Source organism: Dipodomys merriami, unplaced genomic scaffold (genome assembly GCF_024711535.1).
Source record: "Dipodomys merriami isolate MVZ:Mamm:240054 unplaced genomic scaffold, mDipMer1.0.p SCAF_26, whole genome shotgun sequence".
Taxonomy (NCBI): domain Eukaryota; kingdom Metazoa; phylum Chordata; class Mammalia; order Rodentia; family Heteromyidae; genus Dipodomys; species Dipodomys merriami.
In genome coordinates, this window is record NW_027204048.1 from 7,951,066 (window position 1) to 7,968,539 (window position 17,474).

The following is a 17,474-nucleotide window of genomic DNA, read 5'->3' on the forward strand; positions in this document are numbered from 1 at the left end:
AGTAGAAGGCACATTTGCCCCATTATGGTCCCTGCATCTTATGACCAAGTCTGCAATATTATTTGTACTGTCATTCCCCTTGGACAGAGTGGATATTCCAAATAAAGCTGTTTAGATAATCATAGTTGTAACAAAGACAATCCCTAACATCTGTAGAGTGCATTCTCCATACTTCTGCCAGGGTTGTTTCACTAAGTTACTAAGACAAGTTCTTAGCGAGTCACTTGCTTGCTTAGAAACCTTTGATGAGTCTCCATTGCCTGTGTGAAGTCCAAACTCCTTAGCACCGCATTTCCAGGACCTTCCCCGACTTAACCCCAAGGTACCTTTCCTTTTCTTTTCCTGCAGCCTCATGTTGACAGCACAGAGGCCATTCCCTAACCTTTAGCTACTTCATCCTCTAAGGCCTAACTTTTCCATCAAGCCTCTCCCCCCACCCAGGACAACACCCTCCCAGGCCAGCATTCACATTCCTTTTAAACACCCAACCAGCGACACAGGCTCAGTTTAAGCTGTTCTTTTTTTTTTCCCCTTTATTTTGTGGCAGCAATGGAGCTTGAACTCAGGACCTGGACTCTGTCCCTTAACCTTTCTGCTCAAGGTTGGCACCTTACCACTTGAGGCAAATCTTCACTTTCAGCTTTTTGGTGGTAAATCAGAAGTAAGAACCTCACAGACTTTCTTGCCTTGACTGGCTTTGAACCAAGACCCTCATATCTCAGCCTCCCAAATAGCTAGGATTACAGGAGTGAGTCACCAGGGTCCAGCTAGAAAGTGCTTATGTTTCTGAATAAATATGAAGATGAAAAAAGCAAAACAAGATAAAGCTAAATCCATACAGAGACAACAGTAATTTATTTTTAAACCAGATTGTTGTTTTTAAAAAAATACTCATAGCTTTATTACTATTGCAGATGGTTTATTATGATTGTAATTATTATTATTATTTCTGCAGGTAGTTTAACTGTTGAAAGGGAGAAAGGAAGACAAAGACATTTATTTATTATTTATTATTTATTTTTTATTATCTTTAAATATTTGTTGACTTTCTTATTCCAGGTGATGCAGGAAAAGCAGATTTCCCACTCAGGTCATTTCCCTCAGGAAACTTAAAGAAAACATACAGATTCCAAAATGAGAAAAAAAAAAAAAACATGGTAAGAGAGATTATATGCTTACGTAGATGTTGGAAATCTGGAGAAACAGGTGCTAATTCCAAGAGCTAGAGCTTCCCTTATGATTTGCCTTCACCGTACCCCCTGTGCAGCGAGGATTGAACTGGATAATAACTGCCATTAGCATGGGTGGGGCAGGGTGGGGTTCACATGAACTTGCCTTCCCCATGGAAAGGCAAAGAGAGAGTGTCCTGCTTACTTAATCAACCTAACTTGGGCATTCGTTGTTTCTTTTTCTCCTACAAAATTGCTCTTTGTGGTTTGTCAGCTTTGACACAGGAAGTTTTCAGTGTGTGGGGTTAGGCTGCTTCTCCTTCTCATCAGGATTATCGAGCATCCTCAGCCTCTTCTCCAGTCTCTGCTTCCATTCTTCTCGGAGCCTGAGGAGAGGGATACACACAGCTGGTTAATGCATTTTGTCTTCTCATGTGTTGGTCAACTGACAAGTTTTCTTTACATACACACACACACACACACATTCTGCCACTGGGGCTTGAACTCAGAGACCCTTGTTTTTACTTTTTGCTCTTTCACTCAAGGACGGCATTCTACCATGTAAGCTGTACATCCCCATCCAGCTTTGTGCTGGTTCATTGGAGATGAGTCGCACAGATCTTTCTGCTCACCTGTCTTCAAACATTGATCCTCAGACCTCAGCTTCCTGAGTAGCTAGGTGGAATAACTCCCTGATACTGTGAATTCCCTGGAAGAGGTATGAAGAGCACACTTCTTGTATTTGAAACATTATATAATGACTCAGTTACAGCTGAAGGCAGGTCACTTAGATTTGGCCGTTCTCAAGATTTCTTTTCTAAATGGGGATACGTTTGAAAATAAGTGACCTCAGTACTAGCAGAAAGAAAGGAAGAGAGAAAGAAAGAAAGAAAAGAAAGAAGATAGAAGAGAAGAAATGAGACGAGAAGAAAAGAGAATGGAAGAGACATAGAAAAGTGAACAAAATTAAGAGTTACATTGAAGTGATAGTTGTATACCTGGCCCATCCCAAGCCAAACAGGAAGTGTGTTCATAGATCATATCTCTACTGCACCTGGCTTTTCTCAGATTGCCCAGCCCGTTCTATGTAACCAATTCTCACCTTCTTCAGGACACCAACCCACTCTTATGCTGGTTTGCCAGACTTCACGAAGCCAGCTGGGTTCCTATCTCTGGGGCTACTCACTTCACCTGTGAGTGATTTCATCTCTAGGACCTCTGCCAGAAACATCAATTAGCAGAGAAAAATGGATTCTCACCAGTGCTGGCTACCTCCTCTGTCAGTGAACACATAGACATGTGCTAAACACACTCCACCCAGCTTTGGCACAGGCTCTTGCTAGCTTAGCTTGTCAGAGGTAAAACAATCACCAAATGAAGACATTAAAACATTGCCTTTGCTCTCTTGTTCACAAAGGGGTCACTGCGAAGTTTCAAGGATTTTGTTTATCCTATTTACTCAGAACATTCTCTCTCTCTCTCTCTCTGTCTCTCTCTCTGTCTCTGTGTGTGTGTGTGTGTGTGTGTGTGTGTGCTAGTTCCAGTAGCAGGGCTTGAATTCAGGACCTGGTTATTGTCCTTTAGCTTTTTCACTCAAGTCTGGCACTCTACCACAGTTCCACTTAGAGCTTTTTGGTGGTTATTTGGAGCTAAGAGTCTCACATACTTTTCTTCCCAGGCTGGCTTTGAATCATGATCCTCAGCTCTCAGCATTCTGAGTAGCTAAGACTACTACTACTAAGCACTTGGCTTAAAAATGTTTATAGGAGGGCTGGGAAGGTGGCTCAGTGGTAGAGTGCTTGCCTTGCATGCATGAGGCCCTGGGTTTGATTCCTCAGCACCACATAAGCAAAAAGAAAAAAGCCGGAAGTGGCACTGTGGCTCAAATGGTAGAGTGCTAGCCTTGAGCTGAAGAGCTGAGGGACAGCGCCCAGGCCCAGAGTTCAGGCCCATGACTGGACCCAAAAAAAAAAAAATGTTTATAGGAATTGCTACTGAGTTTATCCCATGTGAATTTTACCTCCCACCCAGCTCAGTATGATTGCCCAGATACAGGGACATGGAGTCAGGATGACCACCTGCCTAGCAGAATCGCAGAACAGGTCAAATCACCCCTCTGCTGAGTGAGCTCTATCCACTCTGGAGATGAAGAACTCCTACAAGCAGCTGAGTGGCTACATTTGAGTTGAGGCGCTGAGCTTGTGAGGGCAGGTTCTGGCCACGTACACACGTGACACAAGTCTTCTACATAGGAAATGTTCCCTTTGGCAGATCCATAACTAGAACAAGAAGTTCATTGTCAATAAGGAAAGGGCCACATCATCCTCCCCCATCCCCCTTACATGTGTCATCACACTCGTAGGAGGGATCTCTTCATTAACTAGCTTTTCCCACTGACAGGTATCTGCCAGTCTAACCTTGGAATTCAGTATTAATTCATATACTAGGAATGGTAAGAGTGAGGAGGTGAAGGTGAGATTTTTATTTATTTTTTTGGTCCAGTTGTGGGCCTGAACTCTGGGCCTGGGCGCTGTCCCTCAGCTCTTCAGCTCAAGGCTAGTGCTCTACCACTTGAGCCATAGCACCACTTCCAGCTTTTTTTTCCTGCTTATATGGTGCTGAGGAATCAAATCCAGGGCCTCATGCATGCAAGGCAAGCGCTCTACCACTGAGCCACCTTCGCAGCCCAAAGGTGAGATTTTTCTTTTTAAATAATAGAACGTCATTTTTGTCTGTGTTTACAAAAGGCTCATCCATATCTGAAGTCACTGGTTCTCAGTAGGCACCACTTTGTCACAAAAAGACAGAATGTGGGGTCTGAAGGGAGAATCCTATTGACACCAAAGAGTTGATCATGCTAAGCATCTTCAAGAAGCCAAGACAGCCCTCCACAGCTAAGAGTTATCTGGTCCTACAATGCTGATCAATCCTGTGAGGGCTGGGCTGTACATGTGCTTGAAAAATCCCAGCACAGATGTTTGTAGTACTCAGGATGGTAGGGCAAGTGCCCTACCTCTAGTGAGCCATGTCCCCAGCCCTTTAACTCTTTTGCTGTGTATTACTTATTTTCTAAGATTAGGCTCTAACTGGCCTAAAACTTCCTTTGTCTCTGCCTCCTAAATAATTGCTATGTTTTGTTTCTTTTTTAGAAATTAAAAAATTGTTATTATAAAGGTGATTTAAAGAGTGGTTACAGTTACATAATCAGTCATAAGTAAATATCTTTCTGGACAATGTCACCTCTACCTTCCCTCTCTCTCAGTTTTTCCCTCCGATCCCCCACCCAGAAATTCATTTTCAACATAATGTCTAGTGAGTACCATTGCTGAATTTGTTTACCCTTTGCCCCTCTATTTCTTCCCCTTACACCCCCAAAGACATATAAATGAAAGGACAGAACAAAAAGGAAAGAAAACAGAAATGACAAAAATAAAAAACAACCCTGTTTTAATTTCCTGGGGTTCATTTCAATAAATATTATTTTGCATGATCAGGTGTAGATAGGCATTGTGCCTTTCTGTTCCTCTCCTAATAATTGATATTTAAAAAAAATTGATCTTGAGTTTAACTCATGAGATTCAGGCATATCTTCAGCCCTTCCCATGCCTGGCTTAACAATTTTTTTTCTGTGCCAGGATTGTTTTATTATTATTATTATTATTAATTATTTTATTTTGGGTGCTGGTACTGGGTCTTGAATTCAGGGCTTCAACCTCTTGCTTAGCTTTATCACTCATACCTGATGCTCTACCACCGGAGCTACAGTTCCATGTATGCCTTTTTGCTGGTTAATTGGAATTAAGAGTCTCATAAACTTTTCTGTCTAGGCTGGCATCATACCATAATCCTCAGATCTCAGCTTCCTAAGTAACTAGGATTATAGGTGTGGGCCACTGGTGGGATTTATATTGTTTTTAAGTATTCTGTATCTCATGATTTGACATTTTATAAAGCTTCCTGGCTGAGATGTTGCCTGTTCACTACGAATTTTCTTAGAGATAGCAAAAGGCTTAGCTGATGTAAATAACCCATCTCCCCCTGAAACTCTCCCAAATCTGTTTCCCAACTCCTCTTATTCAATTCCTGCCCTAATGCATCCTGGAGCCAGGTATCTGCATAGAAATCACTAGGATAGCTTGAAGCTTATGGAGTTATTTACACTAGCTGACCTTAAAAGATGTGATGCTGTCTTTCCATGGAAATCAGAAGTGGGGTGTAGACTTTTCTCCTTGTTCCTGTTGCTACCCGGTCAGAGGACCTCTTTACACTTGTTCTGTTTCTGGGAAAGCCTACTTAAAAACTTGCAGAGAAAACAGGAGGCTGGTGGATCATGTTGTAATCCTAGCTACTCAAGAGGCTAAGATCTGATGATCATGTTTCGAAGCCAGCCCAGGAAGAAAAGTCTGTGAGATTCTTTTTTTTTTGATCCGTCGTGGGGCTTGAACTCTGGGCCTGGGCACTTTCCCTCAGCTCTTCAGCTCAAGGTGAGCGCTCTACCACTTGAGCCACAGCGCCACTTCCGGTTTTCTAATGGTTTTTATTGGAGATAAGAGTCTCACAGATGTTCCTGCTCGGGCTGGCTTTGAACCTTGATCCTCAGATCTCAGCCTCCTGAGTAGCTAGGATTACAGGCGTGAGCCACCGGCGCCAGGCTTGTGACACTCTTATCTCCACTAAATACCAAAAAGCCCAGAAGTGGAGCTGTGGCTCAAGTGGTAGCGCACTGCTCTTGAGAAAAAGCAGCTCAGGGACAGTGCCCAGGCCCAGATCAAGCCCTAGGATCAGTACTAAAAAATAAATAAAAAGACAGAAACAACAGTTCCACATACTTTCTCAGGGCGCTTCTCCCCTGGCGATCTTCCTCGAGCTCTCGGTAACAAGTCTGCTTACTGATTTCTTTTTCCCAGAAGCTTTTGAGTTCATCACAGGTCTCACAGCAGAAGACTTCCCGGCGGATGTATTGATTGTTCATCTCTGAAACATGACACAGAAGCAAGTCCTAAGTCCTATAAATGAGGTCACTCAATCTGGAATGAGTTTGAATCAGATACTGCCATTTACTCGTGTGTGTGTGTGTGTGTGTGTGTGTGTGTGTGTGTGTGTGAGAGAGAGAGAGAGAGAGAGAGAGAGAGACAGAGAGACAGAAAGACAGAGAGACAGAGAGACAGAGAGACAGAGAGACAGAGAGACAGAGAGAGACAGAGATAGAAATAGAGAGAGACCATAGACACATGCTCATATTGTGAATTTGGACTGGAAACGAAGGTAATAGTTGTATCAAAAAATATTCTGAAAAAAATTTTAGTGCCAGTCTTGGGGTTTAAACTCAGAGCCTGAGCATTGTCCTTGATCTTGTATACCCAAGGCTAGTGCTTTTACCATAGCAACATTTCTGGCTTTTGGTAGTTCATTGGAGATAAGAGTCTCACAGACTTTCCTGCCCAGGTTGGCTTTGAACCACAATCCTCAGATCTCAGCCATCTGAGTAGCTAGGATTACAGACGTGAGCCACCAGTGCCCAGTATGAAACTATTTTTAAAATAAAAATAAAAACAGTAACTTTCAGATTATTTGATTTTTATTTATTTATTTATTTTTTGTTAGTCATGTAGCTTGAACTCTGGGCCTGGGCGCTGTCCTTCAGCTCTTCAGCTCAAGGCTAGTGCTCTGCCACTTGAGCTACAGCGCCACTTCTGGTTTTCTGGTGGTTTATTGGAGATAGAGTTTCACGGAGTTTCCTGCCCGGGCTGGCTCTGAACCTCGATCCTCAGATCTCAGCCTCCTGAGTAGGTAGGATTACAGGTGTGAGCCATCGGCGTCCAGCTCAGATTATTTGATTCTATAAGGGCTCTGTCCTTGTCATGATCTCTAAATCATTTTAAAATCTTGTAAGCTATAGAAAAAATTTTTTGTAATTCAAATAATTATTGAACATAAAAATTCAAATAAATTTTGTCCATCAGAAAGCAAATGACATACCTATAGGTATCACTTTTCCATCTAGTTGTAAATTTATTTAATACATTTGAGTATATATATATATATATATATATATATATATATATATATATATATATATATACACACACACACATATATTTTTTCTGAAATGGGTGCTTGCTATTTTCAACCTGGGTACAAACTCATGAGCTCAAATGATCCTCCTACCTCAGCCTCCTATGAGACTGGAACTACAGGCATATGACAACATGTCCAGTTTATCACCAGAAAGCTGGAAGTCGAGCTAGGACTCAAGTGGTAGAGTCCTAGTCTTGGCTACAAAAGCTCAGGGACAGTACTCAGGTCCTGAGTTCAAGCTCTGGGACTGGCACCAAAAAAAAAAAAAAAAAAAAGAAAAGAAAAGAAAAAAGAAAGAAAGAAAGAAAGAAAGAAAGAAAGAAAGAAAGAAAGAAAGAAAGAAAGAAAGAAAACCCAATGCTTTCCTTAGGAAGGAAAAAAGTAAGACCTCTCTCCATGTACCTCTTTAGTCATAGAATCTTTCATGACATAATGCTCTTAAATTTATAATAATTCAAGCCAAGTATCTGGCATTGCAAGAAAGGCCCATTTGGTGAAATAGGTATTCAGGGAAATGTTTCTCTTTTTCTCAGCATTTTGAATGGCCTTTCTAAGCTGAAGAGTACCATGGAGAAGACAGAGCAACCTGTAAAGGAAGCTGGACAGTTTAACTCATGAATTTCACATCTGTTTGACAGGAGCTTGAGCTTTGCATACAGATATGACATTCACAGTCAAGATCTAGAGGAAGCAAAACAGCTTAAAGCAGAATGGGGCCCACAATCCCCAAGGGTTAAATTAAATCTTGAAAGCCCCCTAAAAAGCTAGCAGCTAGAGCTAGGTGGCTCAGTGGTAGAGCGCTTGCCTTGCATGCCTGAAGCCCTGGGTTCGATTCCTTAGCACCACATAAGCAAAAAGAAAAAAGCTGGAAGTGGCGCTGTGGCTCAAGTGGTAGAGCGCTAGCCTTGAGCTGAAGAGCTGAGGGACAGCGCCCAGGCCCAGAGTTCAGGCCCCACGACCAGACCCAAAAACAAACAAACAAACAAACAAAAAGCTAGCAGCAGGCTAGGAGGGATCTCTGTGTGCTGACCTATTTCTTGTTTTCTATGGATCACAGAGCACGGTGGTGGGAGAGGTGGGGGTGTGTGTTCTGTTTTCCTGGAGGAGCCTGAATGTAGTGGCTGTGACCTTTGGGATGACTTTAAAAAGACACAGAGACTTAGATATCTAGAGCCATGCAGGAAAAGCTACTGGGGCTGAGTAATAGGCTGTCATGGTCACTGCTTGGGGTGTGTGTGTGTGTGTGTGTGTGTGTGTGTGTGTGTGTGTGTGTGTGTGTGTGTGTGTGTGTGTGTGCACATGCACTTGCACTCTTGCTTAGCTGTTTTGCTTAAGGATGGCACTCTACTACTTGAGCCACAACTCCACTTCTGGTATTTTGCTGGTTAACTGGTTATTATAGACTCATAACTGACTTCAAACTGGGAGCCTCAAATCTCAGTCTCCTAAGTAGCTAGGATTACAGGTATGATCCACTGGCACCTTTGGTGTTTTGAGACAGGGTTTTGTTATGTAGCTTAGTCTGGCCTTAAACTGGAGATCTTTCTGCCTCAGCCTCCTAAATACTGGAATGGCAGGCACATACCACGTTACCTGCTGCTGCCCCATGATTTTGGAGAGCATCATCTCTGCTTTAAGACAACATCTTCAAAAAGGAACTCAAAGTAAAGATGGCGTTTTGCCAGATGCATTTTGAGGGCTGTCTACTTGCTCCCCTGGGAGAGGCAGTCACTGTACCTGCATTCTCTAACGAATCTTCAGCTTTAGCCATATACATTTTTTTTTTTTGGTCAGTAGTGAGCCTGGGCGCTGTCTCTCAGCAATTCAGCTCAAGGCTAGTGCTCTACCACTTGAGCCACAGCACCACTTCCGGCTTTTTCTTCTTATGTGGTGCTGAGGAATTGAACCCAGGGCCTCATGCATGCAAGGCAAGCACTCTACCACTGAGCCACCATCCCAGCCCCAGCAACATGCATTTTTTTTTCCCTTGGCTTTTCTCAAACCTTTTCCCTGTGCTCTCCCTGTAGAGCTTCCTGAACTGTTTTGCTTGCTTTCTATCTCATCTCCCTCACTCCTATCACGTCCTTCTGCCTTCACCTGAACATGCAAACTCCATGCTGGTTGTCCAGACCTTCCACTGCTATTATTCTGGCAGTAGAAGGGAATGAATTCTTTTTTTTAAATTTAATGAATTTTTTGTGCCATGTCTGAGACTTGAACTCAGGTACCTCATACTCTTGCTTGACCTCTTCAGGACTGAGGCTCTACTACTTGATCTATGACTCCACTTCCAAGGGCAGTGAGTTCTTCAGCTGCTCTTCCTATCCACTGTAGGACATGTAGACATAGCTCTCTTTCCTCCTGTCTTTACTATTCACTCAACAGTCCTATAAACCGTGCCTTGGCAGCCAGATGGGTGAGGGAGTCACGAAATAGGGTAGAAGACTTGGCATTATTGTCATACTGAGTGAACAAGCCCTTTTCTTACTCTGAGTCCCAATTTTATAACTCAGGAAATGGAAATGAAGAGCGATAGCCTAGAGGATAAAGTCTTGTACACTGTTGTTCATTCCACAAACATCCTCTACCCACAATGCAACATGCTTGTCCTTAGAGAGTTAATCATGAGCTGTCCATCTCTAGCAAGCATGAAAAAAGTTCACCATCATTGAATCACCACCTAAATACATTCTCATGGTCTTCAATTCATGTGTTCTCTCATAAATGCTGGACTTCTTGACTCAGCCTATAGTTCAGGTTTGTTTATCTTACTGTTTTTTTTTTTTTTTGGTCCGGTCATGGGGCCTGAACTCTGGGCCTGGGCGCTGTCCCTCAGCTCTTCAGCTCAAGGCTAGCGCTCTACCACTGAGCCACCTTCCCAGCCCTCTTACTTTATTTTTAATGACAGTACTGGGATTGGAATTCAGATCCTAATACTCTCACTTGATTTTTTTTTGCTTGGTGCTCTACCACTTGAGCCACATCTCTACCTTCAGCTTTTTGGTGGTAAATTGGAAATAAGAGTCTCATGGACTTTTTTACCTGAGCGGGTTTTGAACTATAATCTTCAGATCTCACCTTCCTGAGTAGCTGGATCACAGGGATGAATCACCAGTACCCAGTTTGTATTTCAGGTTTATTTATCTCTGTTGCTGGGTAGTGAGGATTAGAAAGTCTGAGATCATAGGGGTATGGAGGCCTCCTATCTTGTCTGAGGACTAGTGCTGGATCACAGACAGAGACACCTTTAGCAAAGCTCTTGGTCATAAATCTCACCCTTATTGCTACTTAGGGTTGTTATGTTTGTTTACTCTGTGGTCAGACCCTCTAATCACATTGGCTACATTTTAGTTGTGATTGTCTTACTAAAATTGGTAGTAGCCACTAGTAGGCTGATCATTGGGCGCAATCCTTCTAGATCATTTCTGCACACCCCACCTGCTTGCTTTACTGGGGAAAGGGAACTTCAGCTCTGAGGAGGAGGATGATAAACTCTGTAAAAGGAAACACACCCTCCCTCTGATTTCTTTCTTCTTTGGCTTGTTTTACATTTCTGGTTCCAATCATCTGTGTGACCTGCAAGCTGCATGGTACTTTGGACCCTCAGAAAGTAGAATTGATGAAAATTTTAGGAAAATATTGAAATAAGGCCCAAAGCAGGGGTAAAATATTTTAGGCTGTCCCTGTGGGAATGTTTAATTTTGTGTGTGTGTGTGTGTGTGTGTGTGTGTGTGTGTGTGTGTGTGTGTGTGTGTGTGTGTGTGTGTGTGTGTGTGTGTGTGTGTGTGCTAGTTCTGGGTCTTGAACTCAGGGCCTTAACTTTGTCCCTTAGCTTTTTCATTCAAGGCTGGTTCTCTGCCACTTGAGCCATCCACTCCTGGATTTCTGTTGCTTCATTGGAGGTAAGAACATTTTTGCCTGGGCTAGCTCTGTATTGCGATCCTCATCTTTCAGCCTCCTGAGTAGTTAGGATTTGCAGGCATGAGCCACCAGTGCTCTGTGATAAATTCTGACAATTGGTCTCTCATGCACACCTGGTTCTAGCAAAGAAAACATCAACTCTATGCTGGATGCACCTGGTACTGCCCCTTCTCCCTGGGAGAGGCTCCCATGATCATGAAAAATATTACTTTCTTCATGTATTCTCTCTATGGGATCAAAAAGTAGGAAAGGCCACTATTATCTCTGTGGGGGTAGATCATAGTGTTTTTAACAGGCGGAGAAATAAGTAACAGTAAGAAATGTGCAGACATGTAAACTTTCAGGAGTCTGAGCTTTGGTGAGCTACTGTCAAAGAACTGGATGAAGTTCATATAGGTAATTTTTGTTATTTGTTTTACATGAGGAACTCCATTCTCTCCTTATACAATTGATGTTTTTCCTTGCAAACCCAATTTCAGACCTTTATATTCCCTCCCTTCAAGTTTCAAGTTTTGACTTTCAACCAATGGCATACGTACACAGGGTGAAGTACCTGCCCCTTTCAGTTTCCTCCAATCCTAAGATTCTGTAAGGATAGAGGATTCTCTCTTTTTTCTGACACCAAGACAACTGTGTTGTCCTCCATCTCTGTCTTTCAGCCCCAAGGGTTTACTAATAAATCAAGGGCAGCAAGCAAATCAAGTAGCAACAAGTCTAAGGGGTAGAAGTTAAAAGTTTACACTAATGAGTTATCTTGATCATTTTTTTTGGTAATCATCCTTTAGGAATAATATCTGTTTTCCTATGTTCATATAATTTTTTTTATCAGAGTCAGGTGCCAGTGGCTCATGTGCTAATTATAGCTACTTAAGAAGTTGAAATCTGAAAATCATGGTACAAAGCCATCCTGGAAAGATAAATCCTTGAGACTTTCTATCCCAAATAACCACTAAAAAGCCAGAAAGAGCTGTGGCTCAAATGATAGAGCACCAGCTATGAGCAAAATAAGGTAAGGGACAATATCCAAGGTCCAGAGTTCAAGACCCAGCACACATACTCATGCATATATACACATAAGTACATTTTATGTATGTATATATAGTGTATATGTGTGCATATATATATATATAGTGTGCATATATATACATATATCTTGCAGGGGAAATAAAATTACTTGGGACAATATGATTGAATTCTCAAATAACTGGAAATTTTAGCTAACAGAAAACTTTTAAGAAAAACAAAGGACTTATGTTGAATATATTCATAATCATTAAACTCTGCTGCTTCCTCTGAGGTCTCCCTGAACTGATTGGGGTGACAACAAGCTATGAAGGAAGGACATAGATAATTATTAGGGCAATTATTGTGATGTTGAGACCTTGTGATCTTGAGGAACTCATTTAACCTTTCTGCTGCTTAATCTCCTCCCATGAAACATGCACTGTTTCGAGAATTAAATGAGATAATGCAAGAATACTTAATGTAATGTCTGGCCAGTGGTAAGTGCTTACTGTCAGTCACTAGCTCTGTTGCTTTCTGAGTTGGTATTGAGAACAACACTGAATTTAGTCTCAATGAATCCTCAACATATCACAGTACATTTTGATATTCTTATATTTGGGGATGCAGAAATGAGCTAAGGAAGAAGAGCAGGAGGAATCTTATCTAGACCTGCAGTGTCACAGTCTCCACAGTACACTCCTGGGTGTTGACATCGCATAGAAGTTTCAGTCTGCAATGAGCTTTGTAAGTCCTAATTTGATCTTGGAAATTGTCTCCTTTAATGAAATTAATAGCTCTGGGAAATAGGTATTTCCCCTGTTAACCATCAGATAAGAAGCCAAGTGTAAGTTTAAAATCATGGGGCCAGTAAATCGCAGTGCTGAGCTCTGAACCTTTGTTGTCTGATGTCATGATTCCTGTCTGCCGCCTCCCACAGACTGAGCAGCTTTCCTTATTCATTTAGGGGAAAAATAAGGACTAATAAGGATCTGTCATGATAGATAATTGCTATCCCAAGATGCACTGGGAGAATATTGTTTGGTCCCATTTGGCCCAACCTGTGCTCAGTCATGATTGTCTCTGAGGTTTTGGTCCAGAGCTCTGAGAACAAAAAAAAAAAAAAAAAAAAAAAAAAAGCAAACCAATAGATTTGTGCAGTAGAGGGCTAAGCTAGCAATGAGGACCACTGAGCTCATAATCAGTAGAGTCAATCTGTTCAAAAACTCAATTTCAGCATGTAGCAAAGGTCAGTGTTGAATGAATGGACAAAATTGGAATATGGACAATGACAGAATTAAATTCATGTTAAATGCTCACACTACCATTATAATGATAGCATTTGAATTTGAGTGTGTGTGTGTGTGTGTGTGTGTGTGTGTGTGTGTGTGTTTGGAAGCAGGGCTAAATTTTATACACTGTTCTGTCTTTTGCTTTTTCTGGGAGTTTGTTCTTGGCCTTGGTCTCAGGGCCTAGATGTTGACCCTGAGGTTTTTCTTTTCTTTTCTTTTCTTCTGAAGGCTAGTTCTACCATTTGAGCCACAGTTATACTTCTAGTTTTTAAAAAATATTGTTGGGCTGGGAAGGTGGCTCAGTGGGAGAATGTTTGTCTCATATGCATGAGGCCCTGGGCTCGATTCCTCAACACCACATAAGCAGAAAAAGCCAGAAGTGGCACTGTGGCTCAAGTGGTAGAGCTCTTGCCTTGAGGTGAAGAGCTGAGGGACAGTGCCCAGGCCCAGAGTTCAGGCCCCAAAACTGAGGAAAAAAATTGTTATTATAAAGGTGATGTTCAGCTGGGGGGGTAGGGTGAGGGGGTGTTACATATCTATCTATCTATCTATCTATCTATCTATCTATCTATCTATCTATCTATCTATCTATCTATCTATCTATCTATCTTTTTAAACAATGTCACCCTGCTCTCTTGCTCTCAGTTTTTCCCTCTACTTCTAGCTATTTGCTGGTCAATTGGAGATAAGAATTTTACAGACGTTCCTGCCCCAGCTGGCTTTGAACTGAGATTCTCAGATCTCATCCTCCTGAGTAGCTAGGATTACAGGCGTGAGCTATCAATGCCTGGCCCTTTTGCTTTTTCATTAAAGATTAAACACTTTCTTACTCACACACATTGTTTTTCCTGGCTGTGTAGTAATCTGTGTATGATGTGCTACAACTTCCTTAATGGTCCTCTTTTTGGTGGACACAAATTAATTCCTATTTGGATCCAAAAATTTAAAAAAAGCCTCCTTCAGATTGCCTCATACTATTTGTTCACATATTCAAGTATATTTCAAGCATAAATTTCTGGAGTATCAGTATCATTGAGGTAAAAAATCATAAACTATTGATTATGAATATTGCTCCTTGCAGTTGCTTGAGTGTTAAAATGACTGTACTAGAGCTTGAACTCAGGGCCTAGCACTTGGCCTTTTCATAGCTCAAGACTAGAACTCTACTACTTGAGCCACACCTCCACTTCTGATTTTCCTGCTTGGGTTGGCTTTTAGCAGATCCTCAGATCTCAGCTTCCTGAGTATTTAGAATTACAGGCATGAACCCCAGTGCCCAGCATGTATTTATCTCTTAGTGGAGACAGCACAGATGAAGGTCATGATCTAGGAGAATTATTCCTGTATGTGCAACCCCATGGCGGTTGGCTCCCCAAACATAATATTGCATTAATAAATACATAGATCAGAGTTCCTAGAGGGATAATCAATATGGGTCTCAGTTCAGTTACACTGAATGGACACCATCATCATCTTAGGAAATAAATATAGACTTCAATCAGCTTTATTGTATGTTGTTGCTTATAGAAAAGAAACATAGTCTGAGGTAAGAAAAAAGGCACTATTAAGAAGCACTGGATGCTCAGATGGACATGTTCAATTGTCACTTCTTCAGCCAGGTGCCTGTGGCTTGCACCTATAATCCAAGCTACTCAGGAGGCAGAGATCTGAGTAGAGCATTATCTTTGAGGGGAAAAAAAAGCTCAGGGACAAGTGTTCAGGAGTTCAAGCCTTAAGACCAGCACAGAAAAAGAAAAGCAGAGCCAAGAGAGAGTGTGAGTCCTGGAATTGAAGCCTCAGTACTCTCTCTCTCTTTCTGTCTCTCTCACACACAAATTATAACACTTTTGTATAACCTTTTGAAGTTCAGTAAATAAAAAGAACAAAAAAAATACTCAAACTAGGCATTCCAAAAGATCTATTGTGCTTTCTATTTATTGTTCCTGAATGCTATTTTTCTTATACTTACCATATGATAACTAATACGTGTTTTTACAGTGCATGTTACAAATCAAATGCTCTTATTTTTGTAGGTTCTATTTATTTGCTTGTAATTGTGTGTGTGTGTGTGTGCATGTGTGTGTGTGTGTGTGTGTGTGTGTGTGTGTGTGTGTGTGTGTGTGTGTGTGTGTTTGTGTTTTAGGTTTTGGAACAGAAACCTTACCCCAGGTTTCTCGTAATAGAATTGGGGTATCTGTTCTGAGGGTCACTGGGGTCTTCTGGCTGTTACAGGCAGTGAAACCAACAGTATAAAGCTCTAGGGAATTAATGAATAGATTGTGTCCTTAAAAATTATAAGGACTTGGCATTTTAGTTCTTCGCTTCCAAATGAGCATATCTGGTTGTCTTGTACACATGAGAAGGAAAGTGATCAATAATTAGGTAGGCAAATATCCATAATTAGATAGCCAAATATCAGTAATTAGATAGGTGGTTAACGAATAGGACTTCCATTCACTAGATGAGCAGTTCTGTTTCTCTGAGTTACCCTTTCTTCACTCACAGCAAATACAGGTTTTGTTTCTATTTTGCTAGAGTTTATACTTATGGGAGAATGAGTTATGTTCATACCAAACCATTACCTGCGTAGAAAAGCCATTATTCCACTAGTGATTCTTAAATATACTCTCCTATTTAACTTATACCTGCAGAGTACTATGACTCACTCTTAAATACATTGTAAATTAAACATGCATTTGATCAAGATAACGTTTGTTGAAACTTGACTTTGTCAGGATCATGCATTTCTAAATCTGTCTAAGGAGAGACCAGAGCACAGTCCAATGTGCAAAACAAAAGGAAGATCTCCAGTTTAATTTCCCAGGCTACACAGCCAAGTAAAAACCCCAAATCAAAGATTAATACTTCTAACCAGCAGCTTCCTGAGAGGTTTCTGTGGTCTGGCATCGAGAATGAATGTTATCCATCAATCAACACGAGATATTTTTCTTATTTGGTTAATCTTATTTTGTCTGAGCCTTGTCCAGTGAGATTGACTAATTTCACACTCCTCAGCTTGAGATTCTTCTATCATTGACATTTATGGTAAAAATATCAAAAATGCAAAAAAATATTGTTTTGTTCTCCAAATAAAATAATTATTTTAATAAAGTATTTGAAATAATTTTCAACATCTGATCAGTTAGGTTATATTCAAATGTAGCTGCACTTTAAAAAATTATAGAAAGCTAAGCATTTACATATACAAAACAACTTTGGGTATGAATCACTTTTAAAACTCTTGAGCACAGCTCACATTTAGAACGTCATCACACAATAACTTGTTGAAACCAAAACAGAAATAAACGTGACCAATTGAAATCTTACTACTTGGCTCACTTAAGATATTGCCAACTGGTTTCAGGGTAGAATGTTCAAAATAAGGTGAAAATGTGTTCAATTGGCCAATGATGGTCATATATATGAGAATGGGCATACGATTTCATTTCTAGACACATATCAGGTAACACATGCTCAATCAACATACTGTACCTTAAAGATGAACTTGCTGGAAAACTGATATTCTTGTGAGATACAAGAGGTCCCTGTCCCTACTCCTGCTTCTGCACCTCTGGCTTGGGAAGGCCACAGTTCAGGCACTCTTCTGAAATCTCATTATTGTAGCTCTTTATATGTGGAGTGAAAGGAGTTACAGAAATCCCTCTACCGTTCAAGGTCATTTGAGCCAAATTAGTAGCAGAATCAGACAAAAATCTTTCCAGGGACATTGTAGCCTTCCTTCGTGGTGAGAGATGCTCTAAACAAAATTCCACCTCTTGCTACCCTAACCCATCCCAGGACAAGCAAGCTTCTGTTTTGGCAGGGCTCAAAGTCAGTACTATGACTTGGCCTGAGTCAGCAGAGATGATTTAGAACTTGTAGTGGATTATCCATGTGCCCTGCTCTTCTGTGACTTGTAGAAAGCCATCCGCTGCCTTTTTGGTCTGTAAAGGGTCGGGAATGGCGGGATGGAGTCACACTTGGGTGTAATATTACAGGACGACTTAGTGAA

The 17,474-nt window shown here is 41.2% G+C and overlaps 1 protein-coding gene across 1 annotated transcript; it reads right to left on the reverse strand.

The window, feature by feature from the left end:
- Positions 1-1,461: 1,461 nt before the first annotated feature.
- Positions 1,462-17,014, reverse strand: Fam240b (family with sequence similarity 240 member B). The gene is made up of 3 exons (XM_070035445.1): positions 16,955-17,014; positions 5,999-6,143; positions 1,462-1,555 (listed from the first exon to the last, which is right to left on the reverse strand). The coding sequence occupies exons 2-3, from the start codon at positions 6,139-6,141 to the stop codon at positions 1,462-1,464; spliced, it is 237 nt and encodes a 78-aa protein (XP_069891546.1). The 5' UTR covers positions 6,142-6,143; positions 16,955-17,014.
- Between the last annotated feature and the right edge of the window lie 460 nt (positions 17,015-17,474).

Coding starts and splice junctions, on each gene's coding strand:
- Fam240b (XM_070035445.1), bottom strand. CDS start 6,141: ATGAACAATCAATACATCCGCCGGGAAGTCTTCTGCTGTGAGACCTGT. Junction 1,556..5,998: donor GGGAGAAGCGCCCTGAGAAA/GTATGTGGAACT, acceptor CCCTCTCCTCAG/GCTCCGAGAAGAATGGAAGC.